Source organism: Nanorana parkeri, unplaced genomic scaffold (genome assembly GCF_000935625.1).
Source record: "Nanorana parkeri isolate BGI_ZX_2015 unplaced genomic scaffold, ASM93562v1 scaffold85, whole genome shotgun sequence".
NCBI lineage: Eukaryota > Metazoa > Chordata > Amphibia > Anura > Dicroglossidae > Nanorana > Nanorana parkeri.
In genome coordinates, this window is record NW_017306353.1 from 564,700 (window position 1) to 586,383 (window position 21,684).

Consider the following 21,684-nt stretch of genomic DNA (forward strand, 5'->3'; position numbering starts at 1 on the left):
GGGGGGGATTATCAAAACTGGAGCAGACAGAATCTGGAGCAGGTGCCCTTAGGACCGTGACGGAATAATTTACTTCATGGGTCCTTAAGGGTTTATACTTCCGTCATGCACCAAATGAGAACGTACATATGCCTCACATCGCATCAAAGCCCTTTTTGGCCTTTACAAAGCGGTATATAATATGTGTTGGCGCAATAAATGAGAAAAAGATGGAAATTGCGGTTGAACACACACAGCAAAAATTGCTTTTGTCCTTAACTGAAATACAAGCATCAGAAGCTTGGTCCTAAGGGGCTAAAATGAAAGCTAGAAGCTGATTGGCTGCCATGCACAGCTGCTCCAGTTTTAATCAATGCCCCTCATGACATTTTTGTTGTTGGGCTTACACATCCTTTACGTATGACCAGACATTGCACTGTCATCCACCATGCAGCTGTTGTGGGACTACAGCTGACTTGGGATTTACACCTATGTTCAACCTTGACTAGACCCTCTCTGGATGATGTGCAGGTACAACTCCCAGCATCCTTAGGACGGGTCAATATACAACAACCAGAGGATAGTCTGTTATACAGATGAAATATGACAAAAAAAAGATAAAAACACCCAATTAGAATCCTTTCATAGTAAATGCAAAAATATTGAACACAATTGCTATGTGGTTGTAAGGAGCCCAGTGAGCAACAAGAGAAAAGTCATTCATGTTTATTGGGTGGTGGAGAGAATGTGGACATCAGCACATGGAAGGGAGAAGAGCAAGCAGCCGGTTCTAGGCACGGGCCATGCATCTACATTAGTGTTATCAAACCTGAGCGAGGCAAATGGTGGGGAGACACATGGCCAAATACTAAAGGAAGACCAAGCCGAGCAAATATCAAATGTAAAATGTGTGGAATGTGTATAAATCAGGGTGAGGTGTTCCAAAACTTGACCATGAATCGTGATAATCCATCAACCTCATCTGATCCGAGTTCATAAATAGGTAGCATCCCATAATAATCAGACACAATGACTCTACTAATCTGACTCCAGCAAAGTGAAATCTAATTGGTTCTGCACATAGAAATGAAGAAGTCTATGAAATAAGGCAGCATGTGTGAGAAGACATGAAGGTGAAGGGCAGTAACCAAGCTCCTCTAGGGCACTATGGCAGTGGATGGGCACAGGGTGGCTGTTTTATTGGAGGTACAGGAAATGGCAAAAATTTAAACGTCAAAGAATACAGAACTTTTTTTAATGTGGCTGTTGAAGAACTATATCATTGAATTCTATTTATCAGGCACTCTAGTGAAGATCTCAGGTCTGTCCAGGTCACGGTAATTATAAGAACCAAACATCATTCTCGTCCAGATGAGATGAAAGAGCAGCTGTTTGGTAAAAGTACAACAGCATGGCTACCACAACGATGGCTGTTGTAAGATTTAAGAAACATCAGCTAGGGGTAGCCATGAGGAGGACGTTGGTGGACCTCTTTGTTAGCTTGCTCCCTGAGGAAGACAGAGGTGACACTGCATTGCGCCCCGCATGGTGATGGGTTATTTCAGACCAGTTGGGATGCAGTGCTGGCACAGCAGATAAGTGGATGGATTAGTCACATGGGGCACCCAGTAAATATAGCCTAAGGAGAACAGTGAGGAATATGGAAAGACAGCCAGGATCTTGGCAGAGAGATCTCACCACTGCAGTACCAAGAAAGTGTCAGACATCTAGACTCCACCTCTAGATCTGAAATAACACTTTTGGTGGACTCTTGTATCTCCTTCAGGGTAAGGCGATTACAGTATGGGAGCATGAAGCTACACTTCTTTACATTGTAAGCTGATGATCTGCTGGTGTGAAGGCAGTTTGCTCTCCTTACTGTTCCCTTTAGTATCTCTCATGGCCCCACCCCTGTGGAATATACACAAGACTTCACAGATGGAGCAGAATCACACCTGCAGAATAATGACAGTGCAGTTCCATGGGGCAGTGTAACTGTACACTCCATCTTGCTCTCCAGGACAATCATTGGCTTAGATGGTGTCATTCCTTAACATCAGTAAAAATGCCGATATCCAGAACAAGTGAAGCAGATCATTTCTACTTGTAAAACTGGAATGTTATGATGAAATGCTTGATATGCATCCACCTTCCAAACTGAGGCGGCAAGTAATGCACATGGCAGCAGATATCATACCTGGGATTGCAGGTAGGGTTGTATGTGTTAGCGATGCACAGATACCAGTATGTACTCGAGTACTCGCCCAAATGCTGCGATGCCTAGCCCGATACTTCCGGTATCGGGAAGCCGGGCAGCGTGTCATTACACACTGCCCAGCTTCCTGATTGGCCGGGAAGCCGGCTCCACGCTCTCGCGTCACTTGTGACGCGAGAGTGTGGAGCCGACTTCCCGGCCAATCAGGAAGCCGGGCAGTGTGTAATGACACGCTGCCCGGCCAGCTTCCCGATTAATCAGGAAAACCGGGTCCCTGGCTTTCCGATTGGCCAGGAAGCCGGCTTCATGTTCCCTGGTCACCTCATGACGAGGGAGCCGGCTTCCCGGAAGCTGGCGCCGCATCATTACAGGGCGTCCGGCTTCCTGCTTGGCTCCACGCTTTCTCGTCACCTAGTGACAAGATGCATGGGAACGGCTTACCTGCTAATCGGGAAGCCGGATGGCGAGTTTTTACACGCGGCCCGGCTTCCCGGCTAATCAGGAAGCCAGGTGGCTAGTCATTACATGCCGCCTGGCTTCCTGAATGGGACTTCTGGTACTCTGTATCAGCGAGTACCAAAAAAATAAATATTGGTACTCGATACCGAAATATTGGTATTGGTGCATCCCTAGTATGTGTGAATAAATACTCTTCATTGTGAAGCACATATCTATTTTCCTTAAACTGCCACAACAGACCTGAATCTGCCCATGGAATCTCTACAGAGCATCCTAATCCATTCTACTGAGGCAATATGACAACACAGGTCAAACATGCTCCAATGGCTGCACTCAGCAAACTCTAGAAAGATGCAAAGTGATTGAAAAAGAAGAATAAATGGCTGCCTTCACCATCTAAAAGAGATATTAGACAGGGGTACTTTGTTCAATTAATGGCCTCCAAAAACAGATGGTTTGGGTAGGCACCAGCAAGCTGAATTGCTCACTGACACATCTCGGGGCATCCAGTAAAAGGATTTTCACACGGTAGGTTGTGTCTGAAACCTCAACAAAGACACAGCAAAGGCGTCACTCCTTAACTGCTGGAGCCTAAAGGGGACTGTGCCACCACCAAAGCTTTTTCTGTTCGGTGGAACTGGAGATACTGCTGGATTGGGGTGCATGAACAATATAAGATGCCAACGTGTGATTTAGCTTGCCAACTACCAACCAAAGCTGAAGGTTTTGGGCAATGCTGACCTTTACACTGAAAGTGAACCTTGAGGGGCTTATGCATTAAAAGTGGTTGTCTATCAGCAACCACTCCGATTTCATCTGTCCAGCTTGCAGATATTAAATGAAACAAAGGATTCGGATGAGTTGCTATGAGCAACAATAAATGTTCCTGTTGGTATACTTTTCATACATAAACCCCAAAGTGTAATAAAACCCCCCATCTAAACCAAGGTCATTGCTGGATTGCATAAATGATAAGGTGCCAGATCATGCATTTATGTTTGCCATTCCAGTCCTCACACCACCACCTAAGCTTCCTGAAAAGCCCCATGGGGAGAAAAAGTCGCACGCTCACTGCCCTCAAAATGCAACAGTCCCTCCCTAAAGCTGGGGCTATATGGGCAACTAGATCTGCAATTGAGCGATTTAATGGCTTGTTGACCATCATCTCATGTGGAGCACACAAAATCAATGTGACACCAATGAAAACACTGTCAACAAGCAGTTACATCTCTCAGTATTAGGGCCCAATGACATCATCTACATTCATGCTGCGCTGGCAGTTTTTTCCAGAGCAAGACAAGGCAATTTGCCTGGTCACGGCTTGATACCATTCACATGATGGAATGTGGTGGCGTGCGCTGAAAAAAGTACAGCATTCAGTACTTTTTTTCAGTGCAACAGGATGCGATGTGGTACAAGCGCTCCGCACCCAGCTGTGCCCATAGAACTCAATGAGATAACACGTGCGACTTTTAGAAGGTGGTTATTTGTATAGGATCTCCGGGGAGCGATAGTGGTCCCTACTATCAATCACAAACCTGGCTTTACAAGCTTTTATTATACTTTTGTTTTCTAAATCCATCAAACTATGCCTCCCTTCCTAACCCGAGCCTACTGATACAAAAGGGCTTAAAAACTAAATCTCTAATATTAGGACATTTCAATAATTCTAACATTAAACATTTTAAAACTATGATTGTTCTACATATTTTATTTTAGGGCCAATATATGTTCTAACCTTTTAGTAAAGATATCATGGCAAGTGCAAACACCACAGAATGGGTTTGATCATTTACACAAGCTAAAATCTTTCCATGCTGCTGCTGGTTTCTTTTTCATTACTTTCTATGTTTTTACTTCATGACATTGCATTGATCTTGCTGGCTCATGTTTCCAACAGCTAAGGCCTCATCTCCTGTTTATCATATTAAAAGGGAGGGATGAGGCGGATGGCATCCCTTTCTTCTCTGGGTATCTTGCTTGTGATAAAGCCTTTGGTAGCCAGTGACCCTGCATGACACAAGCAGATGGTCCCATCAAGTAATGATAAATGATTACAAATATTAAAGTGTGGGAGGGCAAAACCTACTCTTCCTGATGCTAAGAACCAGCCTGGGATACTGCAGCTGCCACACGCTGGCTCTATACAGACATTGATCTCTCAGCTCTTGGTGTCTTCTCCCTGCAGAGAGCAGTGACTGTCAATCACTTCCCCATCTCTGTTCCTCCAGCCCTCATTGGAGGGACAGACAGGGGAGAGGGTGGGCACAGCTAACTTTGGATCTGGAGAGGCAGCTGTCAGTTAGGCAGCCAGGGTGGATCCTGACAATATTTTCGGTATCCTTCCTGACTGCAACATGGCTCTACTTCATCAGCTGATAGCAGGCACTAGCCCTTCACTGTTGACTTTGTGTCACAGGAGGACACGTACTTCTGTGACCCAAAAGAAAAGTAAAGCCAAAGAGGAGGTTTGACTTTACCCCTCTTTTAAACAAGGATAACCATGATGGCAGAAGAGTGGGCAGCCATGAACTAAGCGCACCTTTTACTAAGTGCCATAGACAGGAGATTCTGTGCCAGCTCTAGAAGGCGGGCTCCCCACATTTGCTTGAGCATTCTAACACCAATGAGTATCATGATGAGCAAAGAATACCCTTACTGGTTGGCTCAAATCACTCAGACAAAAGGAAAGGGATGAACGTTAATCTCCTCCGCTCTATACTGTACAAAGAGATGCCCCAGTCCCCTCACAACAGACAGATGTCCTCAAATAAAAGCTTGATAACACAGATTAAAAAGAAAACTAATCAGCAAGTGGAAAAGAACAAAACAAAGTTATTACCATGTGTACATTATCTGAACTCATTTTGTTACAGGTGCCTTTTAATGGCTTTGACATATCCATTACATTTGGTCAGTAACACGATTTTATTAACTGTTAAACCACCAGCCAAGATAAAGATAGCAGCCTGGATGCGATTGTAGCAGTGAAAGTATATCAAACCGGGGAGTGGGCCTGATTTCTCAGCAGCTGCCAAAATGCAACTTGCTTCATAGAAAGGCAACACAAAATGATGTACGGAATCCTACAAATCTAGGCGAACCAGGATGACCGACACCAAGCCTTAATCCCATGTAAAGTGATAAGCACCTTCCTTTTTGCTGGTCCTCTATGTAATCAGATCAGCTAGACAGACTGCATTACGTGAGCAAAAGCAGCCAGATTTTATAACCAAATCCTACTTTTGTATTATATGAGCCGCAGTCTTCAAGCCTCATTGCCTGCACTGTACTGATGGATGCGGAGAAAGCTCAAATATACCATTTCCATGTTGTGTATCTCGGGATCAAATGACTCGGAACAATTAAACACAATAAGATTACTGGATGGGTGCCCATATGGTGGAGTTTACACCTCCCTCCGGTGTCCGAGTAGGAGCTTTGCTGGAGACAAAAGAAAGCAGTCACAACACACAGGTGGGTGAGATATGAACAGATACAAGTCCCACTTCAGCAATCAGGCTAGAGCTTTCTATTATTTCTGGAAAAGGTCTAAATTCAAAAATATTGAGGTAGCATTGATACTTTTGTTGGGTTCCAGATGTTTGTTTCAAGGAGTGGTGGGTCTAAGGTGCCATTGTGTGCTGTGCTGGAGGCCATCTTATTTACAGGAAGAAAGTGGTAGTGAAGGGGGACTTAGCAGCCATATCAGCACACACCGCCTAAAGTGTAAGTCCAACCGACGAGTTATCAATGCTAGCTGGGCTTTATTACAGAAATCTCTCCTCGCCAGAGTGATATGTGTCACCAGACAGGAAGTGAGGGGAAAATCTGCAACAGAGATATAAAGCAATAAAAAGCTGACTGTAGATTTTTCCTTGCCCAATGCTGCTCATACAGAATTAGAATTTCGTTCAAAATGTATTTTTTTTTACATTGATAGGGATAAATTAATAGACGATCAGTTTCGACCGTAGTGAGACCAAAAAAAACAGGAGACGTGTGGAACATTTTTCTTGCTTCATATGTAAGCAAACAAAACTCCAACAGCGAATGTGGTCGGAAAAAGTAAAATTATTGTAATGCACATGTCCTAACAAAACTTTCATCCAGAAAGTTTTATTATAAAAAAACGCATTTGTTTAAAGGGCAAGTTCACTTTCCCAAGTGAATTTTGAAAACCGGCTCCAATCTGGTGACCAATGGCGAGCACTCATTGGTCAGCAGGGGGGGGGGCAAATTGGAGTGGGAAGGAGTGTTTGCTAAAAGGCACATATAGCACAGGGGAAAAGAGAGGTGGCCAGATTGGAGGGGTAATTCCATAATAACAAATTCACTTGGGTCAAGTGAACTTACCCTTCAATGATTATTCAGGTAATAGAATCCAAATAATTTATCATAAACATCAGATGGTTTCACAAATGACACGCAACGACTGCCACAAGGCAAGATTGTTGTTTTTGCACACGATTGTTCCCCTAAATACAGTAGTACGAGGGAATGGCTTAGAAGATGACATGCACACACAAACATTATATCTCGATGTTAAAATGCAAAACACGGGCATGGCAATCACACAAATTTTTGCCATGCCAGTGGCTAAACAAATTTTTTTTTTTTAAGTCATTGATGACATCGAACGCTCTGAAAATTTTTATTTTTTTATTTTTTTTTAGAAATCAGTATAAACTGCCGATTGAGATTCTAATCGTGTATGGCTAGCATTACTCTTTAAAATGTTGTTTTTTTTAGATTGGTCTGTGTTGCTTTTGAAAGTTTTCCCTCATTTCCAATAAGCGAGGTGAGATCTTTGTAATGAAGCCCCAGATAGTAGTAAAAACCCAACAGGGGTCCTATATTTCATTCTATCCAAAACTACCATAAAAAAATGTTTTGGCTGGACTTACACTAATATCACGCTTACCAACAATGATACAGCAATGATGACATCAAGGTAGCAATCTGTAGCATCAATCCAGTTAGTGTAAAACATGATCTCCAACTAGATGTTCTGGTAAACTCATTTCTCTGTTACACCTTTTCTTCTGGAATTAGCCTATTTAGGTTTATAGTATACATGGAATGTGATTTACAAAAACTGCAGAGAAGGAATGCAGAGATTTTGCTCATGGCACCTAGATTGCAGCTACCATTTAGCTAGCAGAGAAAATAAAACCTTACACCTGACCGGCTGCTAGAGGTGACACCTTTTCCTCCAGGTTTGGTCACTCGGTCCCTGGGAAATGCAATAATATGGAAATCCATGCAGCGGTTAGTAGCAGAAGCCCCATGTTTGTCCCTTGGTTAAGGGAAGGTAGGAATGTTAATTATTTACAGTATGATACAGAAGTATTGTATATTCACACATTATGTTTATAAAAAAAAAAAAAGTGAAGTGTCCGTTAATATATATACTTATTTATAAATAAGGAAGGGGAGTCTTAGCACAGTGTTGCCCCTGGGATAGTTGAAGTGAGTCAGAGCCATCATGCAGTGTGACCCCTTGAAGGAATCAGGTTTGGGTGTGTTGTGCCAGGAATTCACTTAGTACAGTACAAGATGGACGTCCTCCGCTATGACCACAGACTCCCAAATCGCCAAAATGTAGGTGCGGCTCACAGAGCAGCCTCTCCAAACGGTCGAATGGCTGGGCACGCCATTTTTCACCCCTGCACTTTCCAGATATCCATGCTAGGAGATCTTGCAGTTGCTCCTTGAGCAGTTCTGAGGGGGGCTCTGAGGTGGTCGAATCGATTTGGACCGTTTGAGACTGTTGCCTTTGCTTCCCCCGCCACTTCCTGCAGCCCCGCCACCGCTACCGGCCACGGAGTAGGAACGTCCATGCATCATCACAGCATTCATTCCATTGGCCATGGAGAAGGATTTGAGGTGGCTCTTGATAGCCACTGGCAAAGGAAGTTTATCGATTAGATGGACAGGCGTGCAGGAGACAATAGATCGGCAGCAAAGATCCTGCAGGCTGAATACTGGAGGAGAAATACACAACATATGTTAGAGAGATTCCACAAACAGCAACAGCGAACAGCAATGAACCTTCCTCCATACATTAGACATGTCACCGTTTAACTGTATTAATGTATAGAATTTGTAGACTATTTCTGGACTGAAAATAACATTTCTACACTGTATCTGCTATGTTTTAGCAGCAAATGCAGCCTAATGCCTCTGCACTCTTCCCCATCATGGTCCTTCCAGGTTTGGACCCGCTTTGCTGTACCTATCCTCAGCAGCCTTCTGTCTCTGCACTATTCCCTGTTCTGGTCCCTCCAGGCATGGACACTAATCGATATACTTACCCTCAGCAGACGCCTGTCTTTGCAATACTTGCCATCCTAGTCCTTCCAGGTGTGGAACCTCTCTGCTATACCCCATCCTCAGCAGACGCCTGTCTTTGCACCATTTGCCATCCTAGTCCTTCCAGGTGTGGTCTCTTTTTTGCTTTATCTATCCTTAGAGATCTTACCTCTAATTAAGACTATCCTTCTCTTACCCTTCCCAACCCTCTGACTCCACTCATCCTCCTATTCCTCTGCACCACCCTAAAGCCCCAATTTACTTTATATACTGTAGCTCTAACACACTGTCACCTTCTCCCCTTGACGCAGGCCACTCACCCCTGTTTGGCCTCCATATCTTCTCCATTCCATGCCTCATGAGGACTATTCGAGACAGTTCTGTGAAGGACTCTGTCACGTTGAAGTTGCACAGTGGGCTGACCTCAAAAAACGTCATGCCGTTCTTCTCGGCGTAGGCCCGAGCCTGTTCGGTGGGCACCTGTCTCTTGAAGGCCAAGTGCAGCCTATTTCCCACCAAGATGCGAGGGACTCCAGGAGCATGCTGGAAAAATAAAAAAGGCAAAGAGGTATTTTAATGCTCGTTTAGAAGGGTGGAAACTTAAAAGCTGCAATGCATTAATCTCCAACAGCAACAGATCGAAAGAAGAATGCCTTTTTTTAAGTAGAGTACGGATCATGTTTCGATTGCTGTGCATGTTCCTTGTTGCAGGTTTTCCCTCCTTTCCTGTCTGGTAAAAGTGTTGTCAATGTGATAGAAAATGAGTGTAGCTCTCTCCAAGTAAGTATAGCCGTAAAAACCTTACAGGGTTTCTTATGCTTCCCAACTTTATCTACAACTAAAAGGATGATGATTTACAACTTCAGCTTTCTACATCTCTACTGATCTTTGTGACATTGAGTTTTCTGAAGGGACGGTCTGTATATGGTTTTTTTTCTTTATTATATGCTTAATTTGAATCGTTCACGTTTGTGATTGTTCATTTAAAACACAATGTAGAAGACCTTGTTTATGTGGGTGGCAAAAGGGGTGGTAAATACAGGCAGTTGATATGCGTTTTTTTTACAGCCCCCCCCCCCCCACGCACAAAGCCGAACTCCACTACTGTGGAGCGGACCATGAAGTAAATCAAGATTACGGAGTTCCTTCACTGCATGGTATAGGATATACAGCTGGGATTTAACTTTTTTTTTCCAGCAATCTACCTTCTTTTTGGCCCATGTTGCAACAAAGAAGGACGGCCTTGCAGATCCTGGGCTTCCCCAGCATGGCCACCTAATGATTAAAACTGGAATTGCAGCTAGAGCAGCCCAAGATAATGTACAAGTCTCTAAGAGGGATGATGGCCATAGGCAGTCTACAGCTGCCTTCGACTAGGGTGCCATGGCCTCAAGATTATGCATATTTTTAAAGTGGCCGGGTCTCGAGTGGTCTGTGGCATGCCCCTCCCCACACAGTTCAATGAACAGCGCTGCTCACGGAGCTGTTGATTAGAGCAGTGTGCAAGGGGACGCATGAGATCGCTGGAAACCAGTGTGTGAGATCACAGGTTTGATAACGTCCTGCAAGCACATTTTGCCCACTTGTTGCCAAATCAGCCAAAAGTGTATCCAATTTCAAGCCATCACAGTCCTGATGCATATTCTCCATTTGTAAGCCATGATGAAGGGGGTATTTGTATGAGCCCCCAAAATGCATTGGCTATTTCTATACTGCCCCCTCATCCCTATATCTTATAAAGTATCTGGACTATTAAACAGAGTGTGACAATTCAATTCACAGTCCTGCAGAAACCATGAACTCTACTTCTAAACATAACATTGTGGGCTACCATTTACAAACATTTGCAAGAGAAAGAGTGGTGGCTGGCATAGGCAAAGTGATATTGTCTCTAAGGCCCCATTCACACCTATGCGTATTGTAATATGCGCGTCTGTCGCGTGACCGTCACGCGTTTTTTTTACTGCGATTCGCGGTTAAAAAGTCGCGCGATTCCAAAGGCTACTTGGCAGTATCCAAATGGAAAACCCCCTACAAAACGGACCAATACGCAGCAAAAACGCTCCGGGACCTTTTCATGCGTGGGCCGTTTTGTAGTGCGTTCGGGACGGGCGGAAATACGGACAGGTGGGAACGATACCATTGACTACAATGCTATTTATTTTTTTGACCGTTTTGTAGAGCGTTCATCGAGCGTAGGACGCGCTACAAAACGGTCAGGTGTGAATGGGGCCTCAGAAGAGAAGTCTGCAGAAGGAACATGAATATGATAGTGGATAGACAGTACAGGTATCATTTGATCTCGTCTTCCGAGTGAAGTGTTACAGCTACCCCATGGCATATTACCTCGTCTATTTCTTTGATCCATCGGTCAATTCCATCAAAGGACCATCGGTTGGTGATATCATAAACTAGGAGGATTCCCTGGAAAACATCAAGGAGCTATATAAGTAGCATACTGCAAAAAGAAAATCTATGATCTCCGACACAACAGCAGTCTTTTTAGGACAATTATTGAATACATGTGAAATAGAACTAATCTTGTAGCTGTAATCCTGTGGGGCAATAATTTCCTACACACAACACATTTCCTGTCATCACATTAAAAGGAAGCTATGGACAGTGTTTTAGCCTAGCAATGTGTTGACATTGTGAAACGGCAGCTGAAAGAAGCATAGCGCATTTTCCTGGCAAATTGTACACATGCCCTGTAAGAGCCCTATGAACATTTGTGAAAGGCAGGCAATAAATGGCCCGAGGTGTTTAACATGATCTCCTGCTGCTCCGGTTTATTCACAACACAACAGTATCAGCTGGTTTTTGCCACCAGTGGACTGCACATTGGATACACGGGGTAAAAAGGACACATCAGCAATATTCCATACTGATCTGGCTAAAAATAAAACAAACATAGTCCCAGACATATTTAAAAAATATATGAATATACTCAAAAGAAATCTATGGAGGCCATCACTGACGATCCCATTCCTGAAATGCTAGCTGCCTTGCTATCAAGCTCATCCAGTGGGCTTCCATAATTTCTTAACTGCCGATATGGAGGAAATACGGAGCCCGGGATGGCATTATGGGGGGTTGGAGAGGGGGCAGATTGGTGGCGGTAACCCCATTTTCCCAACTGGGAACAGCAACTCAGCCACGAAGTGGTAGGCCACGTAAAATGACAGAGCGGGTTCAGCGCATAGTGCGCAGAAGTCGCCAACTGTCTGCAGAGTCAATAGCTACAGACCTCCAAACTTCGTGTGGCCTTCAGATTGGCACAACAGTTTATAGAGAGCTTCATGGAATGGGTTTCCATGGCCGAGCAGCTGCATCCAAGCCTTACATCACCAAGTGCAATGCAAAGCGTCGGGTGCAGTGGTGTAAAGCACGCCGCCACTGGACTCTAGAGAAGTGGAGACGTGTTCTCTGGAATGACGAATCACGCTTCTCTGTCTGGCAATCCGATGGAGAACGGTACTTGCCTGACTGCATTGTGCCAAGTGTAAAGTTGGGTGGAGGGGTGATTATGGTGTGCGGTTGTTTTTTCAGGGGTTGGGCTTGGCCCCTTAGTTCCAGTGAAGGGAACTCTTAATACATCAGCACACCAAGACATTTTGGACAATTTCATGCTCCAATGCTCCTTTCATGCTTCCTGTTCCAACATGACTGCGCACCATTGCACCAAGCAAGGTCCATAAAGACATGGATGGGCGCATTTGGGGTGGAGGAACTTGACTGTCCTGCACAGAGTCCTGACCTCAACCCGATAGAACACCTTTGGGATGAATTAGAGTGGAGACTGCGAGCCCGGCCTTCTCGTCCAACATCAGTACCTGACCTCACAAATGTGCTTCTGGAAGAATGGTCAAACATTCCCATAGACACACTCCTTAACCTTGTGGACGCCTTCCCAGAAGAGTTGAAGCTGTTATAGCTGCAAAGGGTGGGCCAACTCAATATTGAACCCTACGGACTAAGACTGGGGTGCCACTGAAGTCCATGTGCGTGTAAAGGCAGGCATTGCAATACTTTTGGCAATATAGTGTAGTAATAAAATGTATTCATAAAACCAGTGAGTACCGGTAAGAATTGCACCAGTACACCAACAGGACTGAGCAGAGTACATCTGAGCATCTTTTTCTGGGGCTGTGTGTGGAACTTATAAGGCAATGGTGAAATGTTTTTACTAGATCTTACCTGAGCTCCTCTAGAGTAAGACCGAAAGATTGTGCAAAACCTGCCTTGGCCAGAGGTGTCCCTGTTGAGGCAAAAAGGAAAAGGTCAGAGGTGCAGAGAAGTCACAAAATGTTGGTTCTGCTGGAAACAACTTAGGTCTCGTTCACACCTAGGCGTATTGCATATGCGCGTCTGTCGCGCGGTAAAAAGCCGTGCGTTTCTGAAGGCTACTTGGCTGTATCCCAATGGAAACGCGGAACAAAAACGGCCCAAAGTAGTACCTGTACCTTTTCAGACGTGGGCCGTTTTGTAGCGCGTTAGGGACGGGCGGAAATACGCCAAGGTGGGAAAGAGAGCATTGAATACAATGGGATTTATATTTTTGAGCGTTTTGTAGAGCGTTCGTCGAGCGTAGAACGCGCTACAAAACGTTCAGGTGTGAACGAGGGCTTAAAGTGCAACTCCAGTCACAACTGCTGCTTGCCTTATTTCAGCTTTAAAGTGGGGAGCAGTTAAAAACTCTTAGTAACTGCAGCTTCTTGGTCTCGCTCCTGGTCTACCCTGTGCATCGAACGCATAGCCCACCAGATATGATCGGGCAGCCTAACTGATTAATAGGAAGGTCAGAGGGTGAGAGGAGCTGGGCCAGAAGTGTAAACACGAAGCTGCAAACACTCTTTGCACCCCAGGATTTGGGGATGTGAGGCACAGTAAAAATCATATGAACAGACAACTACGCGGAACAAAAACGGCCCAAAGTAGTACCTGTACCTTTTCAGACGTGGGCCGTTTTGTAGCGCGTTAGGGACGGGCGGAAATACGCCAAGGTGGGAAAGAGAGCATTGAATACAATGGGATTTATATTTTTGAGCGTTTTGTAGAGCGTTCGTCGAGCGTAGAACGCGCTACAAAACGTTCAGGTGTGAACGAGGGCTTAAAGTGCAACTCCAGTCACAACTGCTGCTTGCCTTATTTCAGCTTTAAAGTGGGGAGCAGTTAAAAACTCTTAGTAACTGCAGCTTCTTGGTCTCGCTCCTGGTCTACCCTGTGCATCGAACGCATAGCCCACCAGATATGATCGGGCAGCCTAACTGATTAATAGGAAGGTCAGAGGGTGAGAGGAGCTGGGCCAGAAGTGTAAACACGAAGCTGCAAACACTCTTTGCACCCCAGGATTTGGGGATGTGAGGCACAGTAAAAATCATATGAACAGACAACTGGAGATTTTGGGATTGGGAGTCTTTCAGTGATGCAAGAACCTCCCATGGGTTTATTTCAAAAGATAACTTCATCTTTGTGATGACTAGTGATGTAAGGTTGATCAGGAAATAACACTTTACAAATGGTGCTCATTGCCTGTTTTCTTTGTTATGATCACAGACCTGACGCAGGTATACTGATGATTCATCAGTCTAATTTGTAATTAAACTAATTAAACTAACTATAAAGGAAGAATGTGTAGGACTAAATCAAATTCTGCAGAACAAAGGCCATAAAAAAGGAGAAGAAATAAACCTTGCTGATAAAGTAACAATGCTGTTTCTGCATTGTATGTGATTTTGAGTGCCTGACTATATTATGGGGCGGAAGTAATGAAGACCGAAGTGCAAGCTGCCACAGAATTTTGGAATTTCCTCTATTACATCTCCCAAAATCAAATGAGCATTATATCCTGAATATAGAGGGATGAGGGGAATAAAATAAACCCTTTTTTAAAGTTTAAATCTGGGGTGAGATGCAAGGTAGGGATGCACCGATACTAGTATCGGTGCAGATACCGAGTATTTGGGCGAGTACTCTTACTCACCCAAATGCTCTAATACTTACCACCGACACCGCAGCTTCCGGTCAAAGGGAGATCTCCTTCTGACCGGCAGTGCAGGAGCGTGGAGCGGGCTTCCTTTCCAATCAGGAAGCTGGGCAGTGGGTTATGACCCCGCCTCCTCGATTGCCCAGGAAGACGGCTTTACTTGTTGCTAGGCAGCCTGGCTTCCTAACCAATCATGACTCGCGTCCCGGCTTCCTGATTGGTCAGGAAGCCAAGCAGCCTCAGCAAGGGTCTTGACCCGCCTCCCAACATCCCAATAATCGGGACACATGACACCACTACTCGGTACCGACATAAAAAAAAAAAAAAATCGGTACTCTATACGAAAAAAACGGTATCCGTGCATCCCTAGTGCAAAGTTTTATCTGCTGCAGGGTCTCAACGTGGGAATTACATACGCTTGTGTTGGAGAGAGCCCATAGAGGTTTCCAGAGCAAGGTGGAGAGCAATGCAAGCAGACATAACACTTGTGCCTGATCCAGCCAAAAACCTCATAACTGGGTCATTGGATAAAAGGAAAAAACCTTGTTGGCTCCACTTTGTTTGACCAGAAATGTCTTCATAATGACTTAATATTCTCAACAATTCAGGGTAAGCCTCACTAAGCACTGTAAACTTGTGATCATTCTTCGAATGCAAGTTAGAAAAAAAAATATCAAATACTTTTTGGTCGCTATAGTCCAACAATTTTTGTCCGAAGACCTGACCCAGACTAGACCTCTTGCAGCTTCTGCCTTACCAGAGCTCAAGCTTGACCCGCCGGCCATCCAGCAGGATAGTAGTGGTTTTGTAGTCAATACCTAAAATAAAAAATAAAATGAGTGGAACAGAATAACAACCAGATCAATATCTGTCACTTTATTATACATCTAGACAAGCTATGATTGATGAAGATGTGTGCACTAGATCTCCATAGTTTGGGATCAAGTGATTCTCTTTTGCAGTAAACCTGCAATGCCCCCAGAAGGTGAAACTTAATACTGTACTGCAGCCTGAACACCGGTAATAAACTGACATGAGAATAGATCACAAAAGGTCACACTAAAAATGCCAAGCAACTGCAGCAACAAGACGTCTTAGTCATATGTACAGTCACATGTGCCAGGTTTTCAGGAAGTAAAAAGGGAGATCTAGTAACCTGCCCTTAGTAAACATGGCCACTGTCAGAAGACTGGGGGAAAAAAATAAAGTATGCAATGAATACAAAGCCAGCAATTATCTAGATGTGTTTGTAGATTGTCATTACTAAAACATTTCTAAGAGGTGTGCTTGTTCTTATTTTAAAGATGGGGGTAAAGGTCCGCTTTAAGAGTGAGTAGCTACGCACTAGTTGAAACCATGCTTCCAATGCAAGTGGCTGCTCTATACAATTTTTCCTGACAGGATCACAGGAATAAAAGAGCTCTCGATGGACGTCAGCGTAGTGACATCTACGAAGAATGTAAATAGGTTGATGGTAGGGCAAAAGCATGGAGTAGCCTTACAGCACTGGGGGTCCCTGGTTCAAACTCAGATCAGGACACTATCTGCAAGGAGTTTCCTCCGGGTACTGTGGTTACTTCCCACACTCCAAACATGCTGGAAGGTTAATTGGCAACTATCTAAATCGGCCCTGTATGTATGTATGCATGTGAGAGGGACCTTAGATTGTAAGCTCCTTCAGGGCAAGGACTGATGTGAATGTGCACTGTAAATTGTCAGCGCTATATAAAATACCTGTAATAGTCATCCTTATGATTTGAGAATCACAGGAATGCATCATTACTTTAGAATATACTAGCTTTGCCAATTTTTTATTAAGTCCCTATGCTTTAAATTGATCATCTGAAGTTGCCCAAGTATACGTGACCTCAAACTGCCTTTCCAAGACCAACTTTCTAAAGAGTACAAAAAGGTTAAACCTGGCCAGTTGCAATGTAAAAAAAAAAAACCCCACAGCGGCAAATGATACATCACAACTAATTAAACACGTAACATTTAGGATCCAGAAGATACATGTAAAAAAAAAAAAAAATGTAGTACCTAAAAATTCAAGAAGCAGCACTGCCACAAGGCAAAAGTCTTTGTTTAATCCCCCAGGGTCCAAGGGCATTTAGCACTGGGTCCTTTCCAATCTGTCTTGTGACAGCCGAGCAAACCTCCCCCCCCTCCCCCTCTAAGAAAGATATTAAAAGACAGTTATCCCATCACAGGTTAGTAGATGGATGGCTACTGCAGACTGCTCTGCCCCTTGTGATCTTGTACTGGACAGGACGTTCAGAGAAGCTGAGCTGAGAGAGTTGGAGCTGTTTAGAAACATGATGACCAAGTGTTTAGACAAAATTGTACAGAAATACTTTGCTGGGTGATGTACATTTGTTTCATCTGGATTATTGAAAAAGCATTTGAGAGTTTAATACAAAAAAGTCCAATCAAAGGAAGTAGTATAAAATCCAGTTAAATTAAGGGTGAAAATGTAAAGCAATGCTTTGCTGGGCCATGTGTATCAGATCTGGATTCATTACTGAAAAAGTAAAGTTTGAGCGTTTAAAACTCCTTTAAACTGAAAGTTCAGTCCGGCTTTAAGCCCCCATTCACACTAGTCACGCTGGTGAACACAACTCGCAATAAGCACACATTGTGCTTGCGGTGCCATTATTTGTTAACTACTCCACAAAGTTGGCAAGCAAGATGTGTCTTGGTGCGTGTTAATGTGCAGCAAACGCATGTATAAACGCACAAAGCTTGCAGCTCCAACTGCTGCAAGAGCTTCTTTGCCATGCGTAGGGCAGTCCATTGGAATGAATGGGCTACCTTATGCTGATGAGTGACAAACGTACACAAGTGCCTAGTCTGATGTGGGCCAAGAGTAGAGGTTCACATACCCAAAAATGACACTGTAGGACTCTAGAGATAAAAATAACAACTCTGAAAGTACACCATCGGTTCCCGAACCAAACATGACGCAAGGGTCAGTCTTACCAAGAGCAATCAGTTTCCAATAGTCATTTTTGAAATGCAGGTTAACAGCATTGAGTTCATGAACATTGGACTGACTGGGTTCCCTTCTCCCGAGTTGTTCTAATCAGCCGTATTCCTTCACATTCTTGTAAGCACAGCAGAGTCTTGTCATCCTCCCTAATCATTCCGCCTCCAGCTTATCGCCAGGATTACCAAGCGGATTTGGTGATTTGGTTCTATTTACATTATTGACGGGTGAAAACTTGACGAAGGGCTCTTGAAAGGCAAACACTTTCCTGCTATTAATAAATGGCGAGCTTTCCTGTTTCCCGCTGTACAAGCACGGCTGGCTTCCTTACATTATGGTCAGCATCAATTATTTAAAGAGTACAAACAGTTCCAGAGCGCTGCGGAGAAGTTACATGAAGATCCGCAACACACATTGATTGATGAGGAGCTGCCCACACTCTACGTGGTACCCGATCTCTTCTCTATATATATTAGCACATTTATGGCGCCGAGAGACCAAGGCCGGACCAAAAACTCATCCGATTCCTGTGAATGGGGTAACATTTTAGTAGATGGCCCTGCAGGCTCGACAAAAGTAGATTACTGAATTGACTTTTAAAAGGAGCCAGGCTGAAATTGTTTTGGCCAGTCAGCTGCAGTCACTGTTCATGTATTCAGACAGCGGTGATCGATGGCTGTCAGAGTGCAAGAACCACAGCAGGAGATTTGTACGTTCACCCTGTTTAGCATGGATGGAGGAAAAAAACCTAAGACCCCCATTCTCACTTGAACTACAGTCAAAACTTTCAGAGCTGATTTGAGCTACATTGCGCTACAGTGCACATTTTGTCGCACTACGAAGCGTTTCTTTGGCAGTCTATCAAAGCCTATTGGGGCCAAATCGCAAAAAAATCCCCTGGAAAAAATAGGTCATGTTTGAGCGACAAGCGAGAGGCGACAATGAGCTGTGAACAGCTCCATTGAGCTGTGAACAGCTTCATTGAAATGTATTGGACGAGCTACACTGAGCAATTTTTGAGCAGAAATTGCCCTTTAGGGCCGGTACACACCTAGACGACACTTCACCAAGCGGCAATCAAACACAATTCTGCGCGGATTGCCACGCGGTCAGAGTCACCTAGGTGTGCACCAATCACACTGTGGGTGCCCTTATTTTATAATGGCACCCCAGTCGTGCCGGGCGGACCGCGCGGTTTCCCGCCGTGATTCCACCTGTGCTTCCGAACACGCTAAAAACTGCCACACGTCGTTTAGCGCAAAAAATGCACATGTACCTTTTTTCTGCGATTGCTGCGTGGATGTCACCTCACTGAAATCAATGGGGCTGCGCGGCCTGCATTGTGCAGGATCTTGTAGGTCTGCACCCTGGCCGAACAGTGTATGGCCAGCTTTACATTCCTTGATTACAGCATCTCCTTGGCAGACTTTACACAATGGAATATTTAAAGCCCATTTTGTCGGTTATATAATTCGCTTTCTTTAACACTTTCACATTTTCATAGCTGCAAAAGGAGATTTTATTTGAGGCGAGCGACACACTTGACAAAATAGCTCTTGGAATCACCCCGACCGGATTATTACCATCAGCACAGTGGCGTAGTGGATAGCACTTCTGCCTTGCAGCACTGGGGGTCCCTAGTTCACTGCCAGACACTATCTGCATGGAATTTGCATGCATGTACTCCCTGTGCATGGCAGGGTTTCCTCTGGGTACTCCATTTCTTTCCCACCAAGACATGCTGGAAGGTCAATTGGCTCCTGCCTATATTGGCCTGAGATAGGGACCTTGTAAACTCCATATGGGGCAGGGACTGATGTGAATGTTCTGTGTGAATGGTCGGCGCTATATAAATACCTCTAATAAATAATAACCTGCCAGTTGTGCACAGGCCAAGGGCTTGTGTACAGCATTTGTTGCATCAAAACTACTTATTTCCATTCAAGTCAACTGGAATGCAAAAGCAGCTTTATAGAGCTTAGAAAGGAGGTCAGAAGCAACTGAAGAAACTCGGGAATGTTCCCAGAAGAATCTCAAATTCAAAGCTGAAAGTACCCGAACCCTTGCTGAATCTGCCAAACTACAGGAGCCTCAGTACAAAGCTCGCCTCATCAATATGCATTCTGGGTTGTTTTTTTTTTTTTATTAAAGAAAAAAAAGTGGTGCTCCCCCACACTGCAAGGGATAAGTGCTCCTTTTGTCCAGGGGGCTCAAATAAAGCTTTATTACTATTTGCCTGACGAACCAAAATGTTGCATCAATTTATATCATGCTGCAAGGACGTTAAGAAGTACAACAACATTCTGAAGCAGATTGGTGTGCGGACAAAGCATTTCAGTGTATCTTGTGGTGCCATCCACCGGTTGTAGCCGAGATTTTATCTGTACGGAGCGCGGTGGAGATATATTTCTATTATAGTCGGCACTCACCTCTCTCTCTCTCCGCTCTGGCTGTGTAACGACCCTCGTCATCCTCACATCTAATGCAAGTCAATGGACCTGCATAAGACGTAATGACACCAGCGGACCTTAGACTGCCCGAGCTCAGGGGAGAAAAGGCTGCGGGGACCGGTCTAGCAGCTTTGCGGGACCAAGAATCTGGTAAGTATATCTGCTTTATATGAGCGCCCTAGATAAAATGAGCACTTAAACCTTGCAGAGCAGGGGCAGCCCCAAAGCAAGGGTTCGTTTTTTTTTTTTACATTCCCAGAGCTCATCTTTAAAGGATTTAGGATATAGTTACTCCGCTGCTGCATGCTGCCAGCGCCCAATTTAATGACAGACAAGTGCAGCGGTTGTGAATGTGTTTAATAGGCCTGCACACCATCTCCTCCTAGTTCTGTCCAGATCGATAGGTCAACAATGTAGAAACTATATTTTAACAGCCTGGAAGAAGATGCGTTCCCCATACGAGAACATCACTGTAATAAGATGGAATAATGCATCCACAGCTCTCTCAGCCATTTCCCCAAAGCCATTAGGGGCCGAGCCGGCATTTCCAATCCAGCAAATGGTTTTCCCTGTGGACCCCCCCTGTGTTCTGTAATATAATCCTACAACCCGGGGAAAGATGATACTCCGAGCTGATGAAACTTCTGCAGCATCACAAAGATACAACTGTCGGCAACATCTATAATAAATAAAATTCATCTATGTAGGATAATCTGCAGCCATAAGATAATAAAATATAGCGTTACCCTATCCAGGCCCTTTTCTTTCATCTCTGCAAAATGTGCCCTCCTTGGCTGCAAAAATCATCTTTTGTTTTCCAGTTTGCCCCAAAACATTTGATCTCTGGGGTTTGTAAACTATGAGACCGCACGTCCCCTTCTGCTCTTTTTTTCTAGTATGTCAGAGCGCGTCCCTTCACTGTCAGTAAGCGTGTGCACATTGACCGTTACTAAATATGGGAGTCAATGTCGGCTGTAAATATTCCCAAAGGGGGCCGCAGACATACAAGGCTCTTGGGGAAAGTCAGGTTGGTAAACATGGTCAGCTGAGCAGTCATGATCGGTGACTGAAGAGGGAAGGCGAGAGCAGCTCCCAGAAAATCCCAATGCTGCTCATCTTGATCAGTAATGTGTAGAATAGGCTTTTAAAGCCGTATGATCGTTTATTCGCCCAAGAGGGGTTGGCACAGTGGGCATTTGCCCCGCCACATACACAGGTGATGCAGGTGAATCAGGTAACTGTCATTTGTGGTCTCCGGGCACTCCTGTCATGTTTCTGAAATGGCTCCAGATCC

The 21,684-nt window shown here is 44.4% G+C and overlaps 1 protein-coding gene across 2 annotated transcripts in view; it reads right to left on the bottom strand.

The window, feature by feature from the left end:
* Positions 1-8,256: 8,256 nt before the first annotated feature.
* The window catches only part of RAB40C (RAB40C, member RAS oncogene family), a 23,395-nt gene continuing 9,967 nt past the window's right edge, over positions 8,257-21,684 (bottom strand). Inside the window, exons 2-6 of one of the 2 annotated variants that reach the window (XM_018552348.1) lie at positions 15,712-15,772; positions 13,166-13,226; positions 11,315-11,392; positions 9,289-9,454; positions 8,257-8,640 (exon numbers count right to left, since the gene is read on the bottom strand). In XM_018552348.1, coding sequence (XP_018407850.1) covers positions 8,345-8,640; positions 9,289-9,454; positions 11,315-11,392; positions 13,166-13,226; positions 15,712-15,772 — 662 coding nt within the window. In that variant the 3' untranslated portion in view covers positions 8,257-8,344. Of the gene's footprint in view, positions 8,641-9,288; positions 9,512-11,314; positions 11,393-13,165; positions 13,227-15,711; positions 15,773-21,684 lie in introns of both variants that reach the window. The other variant, XM_018552347.1, reaches the window with a different exon arrangement.